General features: G+C 35.1%; 1 protein-coding gene and 1 long non-coding RNA gene across 3 annotated transcripts; one reads left to right on the top strand and one right to left on the bottom strand.

Moving 5' to 3' along the window:
* Positions 1-410: 410 nt before the first annotated feature.
* On the top strand, positions 411-12,417 carry LOC113073264 (myotubularin-related protein 6-like). Its single transcript, XM_026246152.1, has 14 exons — positions 411-624; positions 2,222-2,341; positions 5,755-5,917; positions 6,154-6,311; positions 7,304-7,432; positions 7,818-7,952; positions 8,040-8,172; positions 8,262-8,371; positions 9,273-9,398; positions 9,481-9,530; positions 9,612-9,812; positions 9,930-10,064; positions 10,155-10,281; positions 11,756-12,417. The coding sequence occupies exons 1-14, from the start codon at positions 601-603 to the stop codon at positions 12,074-12,076; spliced, it is 1,932 nt and encodes a 643-aa protein (XP_026101937.1). The 5' UTR covers positions 411-600; the 3' UTR covers positions 12,077-12,417.
* A 3,767-nt stretch (positions 12,418-16,184) lies between these two features.
* LOC113073263 (uncharacterized) lies at positions 16,185-18,764 on the bottom strand. Of its 2 annotated transcripts, XR_003280470.1 has the most exons (5): positions 18,723-18,764; positions 17,796-17,916; positions 16,735-16,782; positions 16,550-16,642; positions 16,185-16,437 (listed from the first exon to the last, which is right to left on the bottom strand). It is a non-coding gene; the product is annotated as an uncharacterized LOC113073263 (long non-coding RNA). The 2 variants fall into 2 exon arrangements; XR_003280469.1 differs by lacking the exon at positions 16,735-16,782.
* Between the last annotated feature and the right edge of the window lie 292 nt (positions 18,765-19,056).

Genomic DNA, 19,056 nt, shown 5'->3' with positions numbered 1-19,056 from the left:
AAACTAGTTATTGGTCCCCATTGACTTTTCATACTATGGAAGTCAGTGGGGACCAGCAACCCACATTCTTCAAAATATCTTGTTTTATATTCAACACAAGAAAGATTATCATACAGGTTTTGAACAACTTGAGGGTGTGAATATTTTCTGCAAATTAAAATTTTTGGTTGAACTATTCCTTTAAATGAACCTAATGAACGAATGTTTTACCATGCAAAACACACATAAATAAATAATAAATAAATGTGCAATACTATAGTAAGCAGAAAAAAATACAATATAATAATTTGTTATATACATTTTAACTCAGTATCAGAGCATAAATAATATTACAGAGTATGACAGTATACTGTCCAAACGCGCCATAAAACTACATTTCCCAGAATGCATCTGTCTGTTTTTCACACAGACACGCCCCAAGTAGGAAGTGCTGAGTAGAGCAGCAGAAACTGACTGTTAGCTGCTAGTAGAAGAGATGTTTTGAACGTGGCTTCAAACGGAGGCGGATTTATTCTTTACTTATTCATCCGATGTGTGAACGCATCTGTTTAGGATATTGTCATCCATTCCTCGTGCTGACCACGCTAAAACAGCAACACCATGGAGCACATCCGGACACCAAAGGTAGAATTTACTAAATAGTAGAATTCTGGCAGAATCAGTCATGACTTCAAAGTCATAAACACTTTTTAAATGCAACTGAATTTAATGCATCTTAACCTATGACATGGTGTATCTATATACATTGGACGTGCAGCTCTTATCAGTGTTTATGTTCGTCTGTATCGTCTGGCCTTGTGTAAATGAACCGAATGCTCTTGAATATAGTCCCGGTGATCCGTGTGTGGATGTTCTGCCTTTGTGGCCATTGTGACAGATTTCAAAATCTGTGCAGAACTGGTCTGTCCTGAAAGCTTTGGGCCTTAGAGGCTGATTCTGCATTTTTATGTTGTCTGAAGGTATTAGAACGGTGATGTAATGAATAAGGCAACCAAAACGGCATTTGTATGTATACTGTAAATAGTCTTATTTGTTGTGACATTATGAAGCACTCCATTATTACAGTAACAGAAATGTACTAAACTTTATTTATCTACATTTTATCTACCTTTATTTTCTATATTAACCATCTTAGTGTCAGGGTTTTCAGCCAGGAGTCCGGGGCCAATAAAGGCACTCAATCAAAAAAAAAAAAAAAAACATATATATTTATATATATATATATATATATATATATATATATATATATATATATATATATATATAATAAAATCTTAATAAATAAAATATAGAATACAAATATTGTATAAATATATAAATATAATATTGTGTTCCTCAATTGGTAGAGCACTGCGCTATCAAGTAAGGTTGGGGGTTCGATTACCCGGGAACACATGATATGATATGTAAAAATTGATAGCCTGAATGCAATGTAAGTCGCTTTGGATAAAAGTGTCTGCTAAATGCATAAATTAATTAAATGAATAAATAATGCACAAACACACACACACATAAATATATATAGTGTTAAAAGTATTGCTTATATGTAGACTGTATCTTACTTATATAGCATTACTTATATAGTTACCTGAACTCCTATATAATCTACTGTACAAAGCTTACACAATGTTGCTTTTATGAGTTTCCTTTTAAAAATCGCTTTCACTGTTTGTTTTGTGACGTTTGATGGTTTTATTGCGTTCAATGGAATTTGTTGCTTCCCTGCGAACCAGTTGCTGGGATACAGAGGCAGATCTCATTTTTTATATACAGAAGTTTTAAATAATAATTTTTTATTTTTTTTTGCTTTCAATTAATTGACCATCTAATTTTGTTTTTTACTTAAGTGTATGTTTAAATATGTGGTAGGATATGATTTGTGATATGACGCCGCCCAATATGATACGCACTATCAATTAATTTGATGATAATTTAATACAAAGACATTAAACTGTAGTAGTCTATTGTGGCTTGTCCACTTGAAAATGGCTCAGTACATGTATGCGACACCATGTTTAAATGAAATCATCATGTTTTCCGTTAAAATCTGTGCAGAAAATAGTGAAAACGGTAGTAGATTTTGCTTGGTCTTGCCAGTAAAAGTACATTTCTTTTGGATTATTATTAAATTCCTCATAGTTAGGGCTATATATTTCATGTTTACAAAGTGGAAGATATATTCGGCTTGACTTGAAAATGTAATGTGTGCTTTTCTCCACAGGTAGAACAAGTGAAGCTGCTAGATCGCTTTAGCAACAAGTCTGTGACAGGAACCCTTCATCTGACGGCCACACATCTGATTTTTGTGGAGAGTAATTCAACCAGTGCCCAGGAGATATGGGTATGAAAAGCCCCGCTTAACCGCCTCTAAATGATCTGTTATGACGTGATAAAGAATTCCTGTGTGACCGACAGGGTGGCTTGGATATACAGTACCAGCCTTTTTGTTGACAGGATTATAGTGAATTGGATCATGGGAATGAGGTTACTAGTTCCTCACGTTGGCAGAAGGCATTGTTGCTGTGGAAACCTGTCGGCTGAGTTTGCCCTCGAGGCCAAGTGAATACGAGAGTGTAGGGGAGGCCAGGAGAGGACATGAATACCAATGACCCACATAGCTCAAGACGTGATCTGCCACGGTTAGAGTCCACTGATCGCTCCGTCTCTGTGTGTGAGCGTATGGCAGATGGTTAACTTTATCTTACCGTCTTCTCCACGCAAGAAGCAGATCAGAAGTCGAGATGGTGACTGACACTGACCAACAACGTTTATCATTATAATATACTCTTGAGAGGTTTGAATGATATTAGGCTATTCGCTTTTTAATTGATTGAACTTATTATTTTTGACTTACGGGTGATACAACTTGTTAAACATTCCCATAGACTCACTTTGAAGACTTGGGCCAGTAAGTAATTGTAATTAATTGAAATCTAATTGAAAAAATATATATATTTATATATTTCCGGTTAAAATTTTGGGATAAGTACAATTTTGTTTTAAATAAATTTATATATATATATATATATATATATATATATATATATATATATATATATATATATATATATATATATATATAATTTTTTATTTATTTATTTTTCTATAAGTCACACTTTATTTGTGACAGCGAATAACTTTACATCTGAGGCGTTTAAAGACTCCGTTTGTCCATTATTTATTTCTAAAGATACACGACAATGTATAAAGGGCTCCATTACCTTCTATGTTACATTATGGCCCCGTATAAACAGTTTTTGTAAAAAATAGGCTAACGATTGCGTCTCGTCTCTCGACTCGTCTCTCTGTCACATTACCGTACAGACAGGAGGAGAAGCTCGCAGGCAATTAACTTAATATGGCGTACTGGCGTTACATTTTAAAATACTATACAAAATAATTAATCAGAATACTTACTCCTGCTCACTCACGACAAAGAATTCCCCGCTCAAGCTCGCCGTCTCTGCAAGATTCACGATGGCAGTTTGCACGCACAGCCACTAGAAGATTTACATCTGGCAGACAGGTTGCTGACGTCGTCAAGCTTCGTTTGAGTCTGCGCGTCAGAAACGGAAGTGCTAAAAAACGCTAAAACTGGGCTTCATTTGTCTCAATTGAGTTCCAATGGGGTCGCTGTGTCCATTTCTTTTACTGTCTATGGTCTACAGCTGCGAGAGTTCGCTCTATGCTGCTCTGTGCTGCTCAGTGCACTTGTAGTCTAGACTGAAAACATAGAGCGCCCTCTCGCGGCTGGAGACGGTAATGTTTTCTCTTGGTTCTTGGTACTAAATGCGACTTATATGTTTTTTTTCCTCGTCATGACGTATTTTTTGACTGATGCGACTTATACTAAGGTCTGACTTATAGTCCGAAAAATACGTGTGTATATATATATATATATATATTTTTTTTTTTTTTTTAGCAAAGACACTTGCTCATTTAATTTATAAACAGTTAAGACATTTAACACATTTGATTGGTTACAAAATATTTCTATTTCAAATAGATGCTGGTCTTTTGAAATTTCTAGAATCTTGAAAAAAATGTTTTCTGGTTTCCACCAAAATACTGAGAAGCACCACTGTCTTCAACATTGTTAATAATAAAATGAATGTTTCTTGAGCTCCAAATCAGAATATAAGAATGACTCCTGAATGATCATGTGACTCTAAAAAGTGGCATAATGATGCTGAAAATCCAACTTTGCCATCACAGGAAAGAATAACACTTGAAATATATTAAAATAGAAAACACTTATACAGAATTGTAAAAGTATCTCTTTCTTTCTTTCTTTCTTTCTTTCTTTTTTTCAGAAAATAAAAAAAAATGTGGTTATTTACATATAACGTATTAATATGTATTATATATATATATATATATATATATATATATATATATATATATATATATATATATATATATATATATATATATATATATATATATATATATATATATATTGAATTCTGTTTATACTAACAGTTTTAGCCTGTTTTTATAAGGGCATCCTTGATCTTGTTTTAGTTTACAAGAGATCTGGCCTCAAGAGCACATTTTGTGATTTTGTTCCAGCACTTTATAAAAACTAGCTGGCTAGTTGGAGTAGCAGATGTTCACATGACAGTCTGGAACCCAACTGAATTAAATTCTGCACTATCACATGTAGCTTCTTCACTCACAAAACGTCTCTCTCTGTCTGCCTGCAGCACTGCCTTCTGTTCCCTATGCATTATGCATTACACGCACACTTCAGTGGTCAATGACAACAGCACACTTAGTCACGAAGATGCAAATGGAAATGCAGATATATGCACGCTTTTTTGACCTTCCAAAAGTGCTGTGTAGTTACTTGAATATGGTAATCATGTATGTGCATATTAGATTCTCCTTGTCATGTTCTTGCACATTAGATTCCTCTTTAAAGATAGAGGAACACAAGAAGAGGAAGGGAGAAAAATTTGAGATTTCAAAACATCTTTAAAAAAAATACTGATGCTTATGACTAGTAATTGTGGCAGGAAACACAGTCATTTGAAACCTTACAAGCTATTTTTGTTTAGTTTTTTACATTAGGAAGGCACAATATATCAGTTAGCAGCCGATATTAGAGTTTTATTTATCAGTATTGATCTGATCGATGTTAGAAATGTAATTATGCAAACGTACTTCCATATTTGAATGGCCATTCCCATCCCCTAATACTCGATTTTACACTGTTACATGTAATAAATACCCTTTTAATTTAGATTGTACATTATATTTTACAGAATTATTTATACTTTGTGTATTATTTTAGATTTTGTTTATATTTAATTGGTTGGTATATATATTTAATTTGGTATATATATACATATCATTCAGATATTTAATTGTTCATGCTCATTTTTATATTTTTATATTTAGATTGCCTTCATTTAACGCAAACTTAAAATCTAATAATTCAACACTTTTTCATCATTTAAAAATATTACATTTAGTTTCAGTTATTTAATTTTAATTTATTTAGACAAAATAGTTTGGAATTCAAATATTGTATGCAATTAACTGGTTATAGGTCTTAAAATGAAAAGATAAATAAAAATAATAATTGGCCTTTTTTATTATCAGTATACACCCCATTTTACAATTTTCTTTAAATAAATGCCACTTTATTTTTATTTATTTATTTATTTTTTTAAATGTGGCTTAACTGTCCAACTGCATTTTAGTTGAATTCTGTAAATGAGTTTTGTATTTATGTGACTGTGTGTTCAGATCCTTCATCACCACATCGCCTCCGTGGAGAAGCTGTCCCTCACAACCAGTGGCTGCCCGCTCCTCATTCAGTGCCGGAATTTCCGTCTTGTCCATTTTGTGATTCCGCGAGAGCGGGACTGCCATGATATCTACAGCTCTCTGCTCAGGCTACTGAGACCAGGTGGGTAAAGTGGCATGTCAAGAATAAATAGACTGCAGAAGTTTCCTGAAAGTCACAGGGGAGACCCTTGGGTCATGGCCACCCTCTGTTCTGTGACTGAACAAGGGATATCGTGGTCATGCGTTGTTGGCTGGAGGTCAGGGACATGAGAGCATCAGTAGCAGCTCCAGATGGTCAGCTGAATACTTTGACTTTCATTTTCACCTTTTGTAAAGTTTCTTAATTCTGTACACCAGTGTCCTACGACGAGCTGTACGCGTTCTCCTACAACCCAAAGCAGAATGACCAACAGAGAGAGGAGGGCTGGCAACTCATAGACCTCGCAGCTGAGTTTGAACGGATGGGTGTGCCATGTGACCAGTGGCAACTGACAGATGTTAACAGGGAGTACAAGGTATGATGGGAGGCAAACGTGTGGAATATGTTCAACATCAGCAGCAATTCTGAATCTAATTCAGGATATGGGTCTCTAAATAAATGGGTCAATAAAATCAGGTCTCATGAGGCTGTCAGGCAACCTAAAATAGAGTGTAACGTCCCTCAAGACTAGTACTAGAAAATAATGTGGTTGGAATAAAACTAGGTTTCAGTTAGAAAAGCGAATGCCTGGCCAGGTATGTACAGTATGTGCTAGTTTTGTTTTATTTGTGAACCAATCTGATATCCTTTGGTTGTGAATTACTCTGTTTGTTAACAAACTGTTAATTGAGTGAGTGATTCTGTTGTTCATTCATAATACAATACAAAAAGACTTAAGTCACTTGTCATTGCCTATTTGTATAACAGTATAACCTGCTGAAAAGGTCACTGAACAAATGAGTGCATGGATATGAAGAAATCTTTTTGATGGATTGAAAACATTTTAGATGCTGAGGTTAATCAAATATGTGAAGCTTTACTGTTGGTATATTTATAACCATTGCAGAAAATTATAATATGGAATTACAATATTTATTATTACTATATGTATTATTTTAGATGTAAAATGTAACATTTTACAAAAAAAAAAAAATACTATGTACTATAAATAATATCCATTAAAATATTTTAAATTTCATATTTTAGATTCTTCAAAGTAGTCACCCTTTCACGAGATCTAAAATAAAAACAAAAAAACGTAAAATAGATTAAAAAGCTTTGAATAAATTGCAGAAATGTAAAATTTATTTTTAATACATTAGATATAAATTAATTAATAATACTATTTTATATTTGTTTGTCTGTGTGTGTAGCTCACGAGAATCATAAATTCAGTGGTGTGTTTCCATGATTTTACTTGTACTGCTTGTTTTTATACTGCTGTAATGTGTTGTTTTTTTTCTTTACAGCAGTTATTGTTTTCTTTAGTGTATTGTTAATGTGTCTGACTTTAAATTGTGTGCTTAGGTGTGTAAGACATATCCAAGAGACTTATACGTACCCATAACGGCCAGTAAACCCATCATAGTCGGAAGCTCCAAGTTCAGAAGCAAAGGCCGATTTCCTGTTCTTACATACTTCTACCAAGAGAAGAAGGTAAGAATGGATGAATCCATCTGTATTAATAAGAATAGAAAGTAGTATGTAGTGAATAGTAATAAGAATAGAAAGTAGTATGTAGTAAATGAAGTATGTAGCTGCTTTATGGGCAGATGTCTGTTGACACAGTAATGTGCGTTAGTTGTTTCTTCTGTGTGGTGTTAGATAAACGGAGCAGAATTTTAAACAGGTATTGGCTTGTTAACACAGAGAGACTGATTATGTTAAACACTAGTTTTACTGGCAAGTCAGGGCTGTTTGCCAGTGGCTTCTTCCCAACATCTGCATTGGTCTTGTTAAGTCTGCCGTTCCTCATTTCCTCTGCTTTTCTAATGTACGTCAGAGTGGTGAACATTTATACTTGTGTGTGTCATGTCTCCAGGCGGCTGTGTGTCGGTGCAGTCAGCCTCTTTCTGGCTTCAGCGCTCGCTGTTTAGAAGATGAACACATGCTTCAGGCCATCAGCAAGGCCAATCATAACAGCCGATATATATATGTGATGGACACGCGGCCCAAGGTAGAACATCATGAAGTTTTTTTTATGTTCTTCAAGCCAGTTGGGAGATCATAACAGGTTTCTTAAGCACTTTTTGTGTTTTGGTAGTTGAACGCACTGGCGAACCGTGCGGCAGGGAAAGGTTATGAGAATGAAGACAACTACTCTAATATCCGCTTCCAGTTTGTGGGCATCGAGAATATTCATGTGATGAGAGGAAGTTTGCAGAAGCTTCTGGAAGGTCTGAGACTGCTGACGTATGGGAATTTGGTTCATTCTCATTTCATTTTGTGGCTTGTCAGCATCTCTGTTTTTTTGTGTCTCTAATAGTGGTGGGAACGCGCTCACTTTCCATGACTGATTACCTGGTTGGACTGGAAAACAGTGGATGGTTGCGTCATATCAAAGCCATCATGGATGCTGCTATATTTCTTGCTAAGGTAAACTGTAGTCTTCTTGCATGCAGTATTATGCCACTGATCATTTAATATCCAGGGGTATTTTAGTATTAGTATAATTTGTTTATTTAGTAATATTTTAAATTACGGTAGCATTGAAATTTATATTTCAGTTTTTGTTTTTTTATGGTTTCCTATTTAGTCATTTTGCAATGTTCTCTTATCATTTATTTATATATATATATATATATATATATATATATATATATATATATATATATATATATATATATATATTTAGCTTTGGTGTATTTTTTATTTCGCCTTGAGTAATTTTATTAATGCCTAAACTTATTACATTCCTAATTTTTATATACGTTTTTAAGGTTTTTCGTCTGATATTTATATATTATGTGATCTTTATTTCAGTGTCACCTTTATTTCAGTTACTGCTAATTATTTTAGTATTAGTTTTTTTTTTTCCAATAACAACAATGATATAAATTCTACCTCATCATATAGATTAGATATAGATGATATAGATTTCTCATCAGTGTTATTTTAGGATTATTCGGGTTCTATTATAGTTGTTATTATTATTATTTTGAATTTGTTTTTATCCTTATGTTTTATGTTTCCATTATGATTTTAATTATTTTGTATTTGTGTTTTGTCCTTTTTTTTTTTTTTTTTTAAGATATACATAGTATTTATAATTTTTTTAATTCAGTTTCAGTTATTTTAGTACATCAGGTTAAACTAGTCTTGGCAACTAGCTGAAATTATATATGTGCTATTTTAAAAAATGTGCACAGTTTTTTCTACATTTTTATTTCAGTTTTAGTTTGTTATTTTAGTACATCAAAGTTTATTTTATGTCAAGTAACAATTTTTTATTTAACTGTAATAATCTTGTTTCTCATAAATGTTGTTGTAATACCAGGCTGTGACTGTGGAGGGCGCCAGTGTGCTTGTGCACTGCTCTGATGGATGGGATCGGACAGCTCAGGTCTGCGCTCTAGGCTCTCTGCTGATGGATCCGTACTATCGCACCATTAAAGGATTCATGGTAAGAGCTTTTTATCTGTTCATTATCTGACATTGTTGTTTGTCTTTGTCCACCATCTAATATATCTTCCTATTGTACTCAGGTACTTATTGAAAAAGACTGGATCTCTTTTGGACACAAGTTTGCTGACAGGTTAGCATGATTCACCATTTGGTTTCCTAACTTTAGATGTTTGAAGAGTCTGGAATAACCTTGACATCCGTTTCCCCGCAGGTGTGATCAGTTGAACATCGACCCAAAAGAGGTGTCACCCATCTTCACGCAGTTCCTGGAGTGTGTATGGCAGCTGACTGAACAGTTTCCTCAGGCTTTCGAGTTCAGCGAGTGGTTCCTCATTCAGATCCACGAGCATGTCCATTCCTGCCAGTTTGGCAACTTCCTGGGCAACAGCCAACGGCAGAGAGAAGACCTTCAGTGAGTAAACCTGAAAAACATGCATTTGCTTTCTTTCCATCATCTCCAGTAAATTACACCCTAAGGGCAAACCTAAGGGAGACACTGATCTCAGATTTCTTCTGTATATCATTACAGGTTGAAGGAGAGGACATATTCATTATGGGCTCACCTTCTAAATGAAAAGCAGAACTACTTGAACCCTGTGTACAGCCCAAGCTTTGCAGAATCACACCCGGTCTTGGAACCATCCACCCAAGCCTACCACTTCAAGTACAGATGACTAACCTCTTCTGTTTATAAATGACTCCTCCTTCATTTAGACTCTGCAATGGTTTAATCAGTAAACGGTTTGTGTTGCAGGTTCTGGAGAAACATGTATCATCAGTATGACCGTTCCATGCACCCTCGGCAGTCCATTCTCAAACACGTCCTCACCTTGAAAGACAGCAACCGAGAGCTTGAGGGCACAGTGCAAGCCCTGAAGACTGTGAGTTCACGGAAAAAAATTAAGCCTTGAACGCTCATTTCCCATGAAAAAGAATGAGTCATGTATTTGTGTGATGTAATACCACTGAGTTTCTCCTGAGGGATCAGAAGATGTTAGTCTGAACAAAATGAGGCTGGAAAGGACTGAAGTACAGTTTGCTCAGTATGTTCAAATAAATTAAAATTAAATTAAATTTATGCATTTAGCAGATGCTTTTATCCAAAGCGACTTACAGTGCATTCAGGCTAGCAAATTTTTACCAATCATGTGTTCCCGGGAAATCGAACCCCCAACCTTGCACTTGATAGCACAATGCTCTACCAATTGAGCTACAAGAACACTATGAATGAATAGAATGTGTAAAACTGTCAGCCCATGGTTTCTGGAGTTCTGTGTCAATGCAATGTTTTTTGGAACGTAAAAACATTGAACAATATTGAGGTTGTGAGGGATGTGAGCGAGTCCATTCAAACAAATTAAATGTGTTCTACAGTCTGATGAAGTGAGAATATTCCAAATAGAATTTAAGAGAAACAATGCCTTCCTGACCACTGCAACCATAATAATCATAATCATCATTATAATAATAATAAAAAAAAATTGCTTCATTGAAGGTTCAGAGAAGCATGTGGTCTCTGTTACCCTTAATGGAAGAAGAAACGTGACTCTTCCTAGAGCTGTCCTCCTGGCCAAACTGAGCAACTGATGGAGAAGAGCTTTGGTTAGGGACCCTCAGACTCATCGCCTGCAGAGTACCATCCCAAAAGTAAAGTTTGCTGGCAGCAGCCTTATGCTGTGGGGCTGATTTTCAGCAGCAGGGACTGAGGGACTCGTCAGAGTAGAGGAAAAGCTCAATGCACCAAAATATTGAGAGAGCCTTAATGAAAACCTAGTCCAACTAATTTGCCCCCGTCCAATGTATGAAGACAATTCTGCTTTTGCTTTGTCAGTAGGGTGTATGAAGTATAGATTAATGTGGAAAAAAAGTAAATTGAAGCAGTTTAGCAAGGCAGCAACGTAACAATGTGAAAAAATAAATGGGGTATGAATACATTATCAAAGCACTGTGTATATATATATATATATATATATATATAATATTTTTTTTTATTTTGTGTGTGTGTGTATGTGTTTGTGTTATTATACTACTAATAATAATAAGTTTACAGTTTTTGTTTTGTCTGGCAATTTAAAAACTCACAGACCAATGTAACAATAATTATAATAATGATAATTTATTTTATTATTATGAGTTATTAAAGCGGCAACAATTATTATTAATAAAATAGTAACTGATGACATATCATTTGTATTATATGTTGTATATGATATTTAATCATATTTGGTTATCAGGTCTATAAAGTATTCTTGCTTCTTTCATTGCCCTAACCTCATTGCTCTCTCTGATAACCTCCATTTGTTTCATTAATCTGAAATGACACATGCTTTCCTGTGTCTTTGTGTGTTTCCACAGAAGCTACAGAAATTTGGTGTGAGGACATCTCCACTAAAGCCCCAGACGCCTCCAAGAGAGCGCAGCATCGCCCCCCGACCGCAGTCTCTTATCCTGGGAGCTCCTCTTCTCAGTCGGAAGGAAGTGCAGCAGGAGGAAGACGAGGAAGTGTTCGGAGAGGAGGCCAGGGAAGATGCTCCAGCCAGCACTGGCGGAGAACGGACTGTAGAGGGAAGCAGTGCCACGGAGAACGGTTACGGGGAGGTGATGGGATCGTTCGGCTCCAAGAATGAGCCCGGTGTGGTCACCTTGGAGTTCGGAGTGGCTAGAATGAGCTGCTAAGGACACTTCAGAACTTGATTTTGGAAAATTAAGGAATCTAGGAGGACTGGAAAGAAATTGTATATTCTGATGTGAGAAAGATTAAGAGAGAGTGTGTGTGTGTGTGTGTGTGTGTGTGTGAGCACGCCCATGTTGTTTACTCTACGTGATGGCACTGTACTCATGTACGATAGACAAAGAAATAATTGGGGGGAATTCAGAGATGGATCCCTTAATGTAAATTCATTGTTATATCTGTCAATTCAAATGTTATTTCTGTCATCAACTACATTTAAAACTACATTTTTTTTTTAAGAATGTCAATAGCACTAAAAAGAAAAGATTAAACAGAGCTGTTGGACTTGTGACTCAAATCCTCCCTTTTTTTTTTAGGTGTTCGGATTTCAAACTTAATTTATTCGATGTCACTTGCTGTTGGTGGAAAGATTAATGCTGTCCAGAATGAAGGATGACTGTAGAGATGCCCTACACACAAGTATCCTATGTGCAGTCTGGTCAATTAGGGGGGTTAAGTTAGGAACCCAAAAGGTTAATGTGATGTCATAGAGCGGGTCAAAGTTCATATTTATTCACATATGATTATAAGAGCTAACAATAAATCATTACCGCTACTAATCTAAATGAATAATCTAAAGCAATCTGTCATTGCCACATACAAAAAAAGCAATTGCCTATATACATGTCCAGTCTTTTATGCTCACCAAGGCTGCATTTATTTGATAGAATACAGTAAAAGATACAGTAAAAGCAGTAATAATTTGAAATATCATTACAATTGTAATAAATATTTTCTATGTTAATATTTTAAAATGCAATTCATTCCTGTGATCCAAAACTGAATTTTTATTAGCCATTACTCCGGTCTTAAGAGTCACATGATCCTTCAGAAATGATTCTAAATTCTAATATGCTGACAAAGGATATTTCTGTTTCACATGAATGTTGTTATTTTGTTATATGTTTTAATTAATCAAAGAATAGTTTACTACAATTACATTTTCAAATATATTCAAATTGAAACTTCTTTTAAATACTACAGTATTTCACATGACTTTTTTTTTTTTTTTTTTACTGTATTTGTATCAAATAAACAATTACAAATCTGAATTATTCCAAACTTTTGAGTTTTGAGCAAGTGTAAATTAATAAAATATATATCAGAAATATAGCGTAAATTCTTGTGGCCAAATTGTATATCAAATTAATATTTGGGAACCTAAACCTAATTTGGCATGGTTATTTGTCATTCCTATTAACTATTTTTAACACTATAATGTGGACATACTAATTCTAATCTAATATTTAGAACAGATAGCATGTGAATTTGGCATAAAGTGCTAAAGTTAAGATGGTTATAAAAGTGTCATATTTCTCTTATGTAGTTCAGTAAGGGCCAATTGCTTCTTTCAGCTTTCTGTGTCTTACCACATTTCCAGACGTAAGTACTCATCTGTCATCCATCTTGTATTTTTAAGCATGTCTTAAAAGTGATTATTAGGCCTAAACCCTTGGGACTGTATTACTGACTGGAAGAGGATCACTGGGCGAAATGGGAATTAGTAATAATCCCTGAAAACGTGGCCCTAGACAACAGTCTGCTGCATGTCTGTAAAGACATAAACACAAGAGCTAGCATGACTGTGAAATGTGTACACTCAATATTTTTGTCTGTAATCTATTAACAGGCGTGACTCATTGAACTTGATTTGATTAAAGCACATTTTTTAAAAATCGATGCAACAAGAAACAATGGTGACGACAGAATTCTAAATGTGTTCTTCAAATAAGCACCTATCCAAATTACCCAAGGAATTATGAAGCCCTTCATTTTTCTCAGTCAGTGTTTATGGTGGTTATGGACCTGTATGTGATTCTTTGTTATATAATTATGGAAAAACTAAGATGTCTCCAGTAAACAAACTTTGTCACTTTCTTTCATCTTCCATTTTCATGTTCGTCGGTGAGATAAAACCTTTCTATATGTGTCTATTTTTTTTCTAATATTCTGGTAATTATTGTAAGCTTTATTGCAAATCTCACCCGCTACCAGAGGTCACAATCGGACGTAAAGCTGTGTCACGTGACTCCGTAAACCGGGTTTGTTTAGCAAATCTGAGAACCGGTGACGGGATGCGAGTGAAATGCATCTGTGGGTCAGACTGTAGTATGAGATAACAAGCATCAAAGCTTGATTTCAACCATTAAATTCACTATGATTTCAATCCCAGTAGATATTGATATTGAGGTTACATTTTCAAAGAATGTTCTTCACCTTATGAAGGATGATTTTATGTAGAAAACAGTGAATCACCATCACCATCACTATGACCCATTTCTCATAGTGATTAAGCTAATCACATAAAGACGCTGCTCCATCTATTCTATTAACACAAGGAACAGCTGTGGTTTCAAAAGATGATGAGGATACATATGACATGACAACAATGTTTGAACAATCTCTTTTACAATTGCATGTTATTCTTGTCTGTGGGAAGGTTAAACACAGTTTGAGGCTAAATGGTTTAGCACTCTTTGTCTTCTATTTGACTGCCAACTTCATTATGTCCCAGTTCATTGGTCTTTGGCTTAAAACCATTATTGATGTCCCTGATCCAGTCCGACCTTGACAAACTCCACAATAATAGCTTTGAAGAATCTGCACACACTTTTGTCCTTTTCAGCTGAAGATAATGTGGGGGAAAGCAGCATTGTAAAATCTGGGCAACACACCCTTATCAGCAAACAGCCCAGCTCTATTCTGTCCAAATGTCCTAGTTTGTTTCTAAGGAGAGTTTTGTCCTTGGCAGCAACAGGGATGTCACACTAGGGGTGGATGATGTGAGCACTGTGTTTATCCACCGAGGGAAATCCTAAAAACATGGATTGCAAACTGAAGTTGTTTGCAACTTTCTGTTTCTTCCTGTTGGTATCTCGACTTTACTCATGTGGTTCTGGTTAATTTTTCTCCATGTACCCTCAAGCAGACAGACTTCCTGTGGCCCAGAGAGAGAAGAACGGGTATACAAATCCAAACTGATCCAAAGAAACAATGGGTTGTGGTGGCACATTCCATCCTGACAGAAATGGCAAATACAGGTGGGGAGTTTTGCTCCAGTGCAGCAGACCTGGAACCAAAGCTGAATCAGAGGCCAGGAAGACTCAACCTTGCTGAAACGACTGCATGGTAGCTTACCTTCACACATACACACACAGCACACTTCGGCCCCCCTGTACATTGTGTGAATGTAGACATTGTTTCATGCCAGTGAGATGGAAGAGGAAGCCTGTATACAGATGGGGTGGATGGGTGGGCACATCAGTTTCATGGGGATTTCTTCAGGCTGTCTAAAGGGATTCTTTAAAATAAGGGAAGGGTTTCAAATAAATAACGATATGTATTATTATTTAGCACTGATGTCTTTGTTTTAGAGTTGTTGTATGTAAATGTATAATTCTGATTTGTGCTCTAGGCCTGTGATTTGTAGACCTGGAAAAATTATTAGAATTAAATAAGTCACATCATTTATTTTTTTAATAGAAAATAGAATATTTTAAGTAGCAAATTTGTTATCAATATGAAGTACATTAAGTATCAATACTTAACAATAATTTTACATTTATTTGTTAAATATACTAATAGAATTAAGAATTAAGTTAATAAATAACTTGATTACCACTGAATGACAATATATTAATTACCATTAACCTAGATTAATAAATGCTGCAAATAATGTTTATTGTTGGTTCATGATTCTTGAATTGAGCAAATCAAGACAAAATTTTGTTCAAGATACCACACTGTAAAAAAAAATATGCCTCTCCAACATAAAAATTTCTAGTGACCCGTTGCACCTAAAATTTTTAGTTGGCCCAATTTAAGTTGCGGAAACCAACTTTTTTGTGTTGTGCTGACTACCCCTGCATGTAGACTGAACTTGAAATAGAATGTTGTGTCAATTAAATATTTTCTGTTGACTAAACATAGCTTGTTGGGCCAACAAGCAGACTCAAATTGAAATAAAATGTTGTATTAAATATTTATTCTAGGTCAAAATAGTCTATTTTTCATTATTTCAAATAAATTACACACTAGGCTTTGATAAAAAAAAAACATTTTATTTATTTATTTAAATACATATGAATTTGCCTGTTAGGCTCAAGTAAAATATTACACAAGTATTCAACCAGTGCCGAAACAAACATCATGAGGGAATTTGTGAAGTCTCCCAGATTGTCCATGACAACTTCCTCCTCCACTACTACAGCCACATTGACCACTGTGGGATAAGGTCCTGAGTTGGTAGAACTGTCAGTCACTTCATTTTCATGGCCTTTGTGTGTGGCCCCAGTGCCTCAGTATCCTGTGAAACACAATAAATGTCTTTTAGTGTCAGACTGAAAGCATAATGTCTTATGCAATCACTACTGCATCACAAACAGTAATACCATAATAAAGATATTCAAATTAATTACCTTAATAGTCTTTGAAATTGAAGCTGGCTCTCTCAAGTACAGGGGAAGACCACGAAGAACAGCAGACCTTCAATGAGTAGTTAGATCTGTGGTCTGCCAAAAACACCATCAATAAGACATTATTAAGTCGCTTAATTAACAAAGGGGTTACACATATACTCTACCAACAGTTTAGGATCACCTACTCTTTTCACCATTGGGCGTCATTTCAACCAACTTCATGAAATAGTTTCCTGAAATACAATCAAGATTACAATCTGAGAGGGATAATCAGCTAACAAGTGCAGCAAGTCTACAGATCCCTTAAAGAGATACTCCACCGAAAAATGTAAGTTCTGTCATCATATACTCATCCTCATGTTGTTTCAAACCTGTATGAATTTCTTTCTTCTGCTGAACAGAAAGGAAGATATTTAGAAGAATGTCAGTGGGGTATCCCTTTAAGACTGTTTGAATAACATTCCCAGAGTCTACTTAGGTTAGATACTGAGAGTGGTTTTCTAACAGTCCTAAAATAGATCTCAAACATGCTGTGCGCACGATGGCTGTTTTTTGTTCAGTCATATCGACCAAAAGTGCGTCAGGTGACTTTCATGAGGCTGATCAAGATTAACCAATGGTGAAATGAGTCAATTCTGCCCAGTATGTAGGTGCTGGTCAAACGGAGCTATATGATAGGAGAAAAACAGCTTAATACTACACCAAAATATTTCTCTCTAATGCATACATGTTGATCTCAAGGTCTTAATCAGGGAAGTTGACTGCTTTGCCCATTTTGTTATCCATACCAATTGAAACAATAAAATAGCACCATAATCAAAATCTCAACCAAGGTTCCATGTACACTCCATGTAAATAAGATAACGTAAACAATACGTGTGACATCCCACAAGCAAAAAAATAAGCCATCATCTCTGAACGCCATTTATGGCATACATTATATTATGTATTTGTGGGATTTGTACATGTATTGTAGATCATCAAAATCAAGTATACATTGAACCTTTTTGACAAATTCTGATCATATAATATAATTATATTGTTTACATAATGAGCAATGGATAAATGTCACAAGACAATTATCAACTCAACTGCCAGAGACCTTGAAATTAAAATGTTGAGTTTTGCAGTTAAGTTTTTGTGGATCAGTGAGCTGTTGGCAGTTTGTTCTCTTAAACAGGTATCAGTAAATTATGTTACACTGTTTAACACTGTTATATTTTATACAAAGAAATGATTAATATACCTGGGCATCCAGTTGTTCCAGAAGTTCATCCAAGTTGTTCCACCTTCCCAGTCTTGCTTTTGGCTCTGTACATCTTTAGCAACCCCTGGGTGTGATTGTCCAGCGATGTCAGGAATGCTGACTTCAGGTCAATACGGTAGATGCGGAAGAATTCAGCACAAACCCGTGGGTAATGAAAGATTCAGAAGCAAACAATTAAAAGCAAAGCAAATTATTTCTTAGCCTAAATTATCAGTCACTCTGTGATAGCAAAAGCACAAGTTGTCAAGACTAGCTGTCTGTTACAGTCAATTATCATACATATCATAAGCCAAAATGCAAATGGAATTTGAAAATATTGACCATTAAAAATATTAAACGGAAACATGTAACCGTTTGGAAAACTGATAACGTTAAACAGCTTACAAATCTGATAACATTAGCAGCTATTAATTTTCGTGTTAGCACAACTCTTTATTTATTTTTATCAGACTGAAATGTTATTTCACTCTTGCAAATTGAGGCTTTGTGCAAAGTACTAGCTGCTAACACGAAGGCACATGTGCTTTGAATGCCACTAACAGTTAGAACTAACGTTAGCCTAAATTATCAGTCACTCTGTGATAGCAATAGCACAAGTTGTCAAGACTAGCTGTCTGTTACAGTCAATTATCATATATATCATAAGCCAAAATGTAAATGGAATTTGAAAATATTGACCATTAAATATATTAAACGGGAACATGTCATGCTTAATAACCGTTAGGGTCGACTTTAAATCACATGCCAGTTGGAAAGGAATGCTAAGCTTTATGAGTTAAACGTTATTTTCCAGCACTGCTAATCACTGTAGGTACTCACAATAAAGCTATTTCAAACTTTGTTGATAGACAATCGATATATTATTAACCTAAATTTGCTCATTAACTCGCAGCACAAAGTACTCACCAATGCAATGTCGTGACTCCAGCCTGCTGCAGCGCTGACTGGTAGAACTCCTTTGCGCATGCTCAGACGATTGACGCTGTTCTCTCTTGCTCGGCCAACATAATATTTTTTGTGCAACGTTAAAAGTTATCTCAACATAATTATTTATTTTCTCTTGATGAACATTTTGTAGTACAATCATGGAAATCATGCAATCATTGACCAAACATATTTTTCTTTTTTGACACAACCCTTATGTTGAGCCAACATGTATTTCCTCATTTGTACAACTTTTTGCATCAGTAATTTTTTACAGTGCATGAACTGAATTTAAAGTCTGCTTTATTGTCAATTC

The sequence above is a fragment of the Carassius auratus genome, unplaced genomic scaffold (assembly GCF_003368295.1).
Source record: "Carassius auratus strain Wakin unplaced genomic scaffold, ASM336829v1 scaf_tig00011723, whole genome shotgun sequence".
Taxonomy (NCBI): domain Eukaryota; kingdom Metazoa; phylum Chordata; class Actinopteri; order Cypriniformes; family Cyprinidae; genus Carassius; species Carassius auratus.
This window is presented reverse-complemented; position numbering and strand designations above follow the sequence as displayed.

Bases quoted from the DNA above. Each gene is read 5' to 3' on its own strand.
- LOC113073264 (XM_026246152.1), top strand. From the start codon at position 601: ATGGAGCACATCCGGACACCAAAG. The intron at 2,342-5,754 runs GTATGAAAAGCC...CTGTGTGTTCAG, and splicing joins CCAGTGCCCAGGAGATATGG to ATCCTTCATCACCACATCGC. The intron at 6,312-7,303 runs GTATGATGGGAG...TTGTGTGCTTAG, and splicing joins ATGTTAACAGGGAGTACAAG to GTGTGTAAGACATATCCAAG.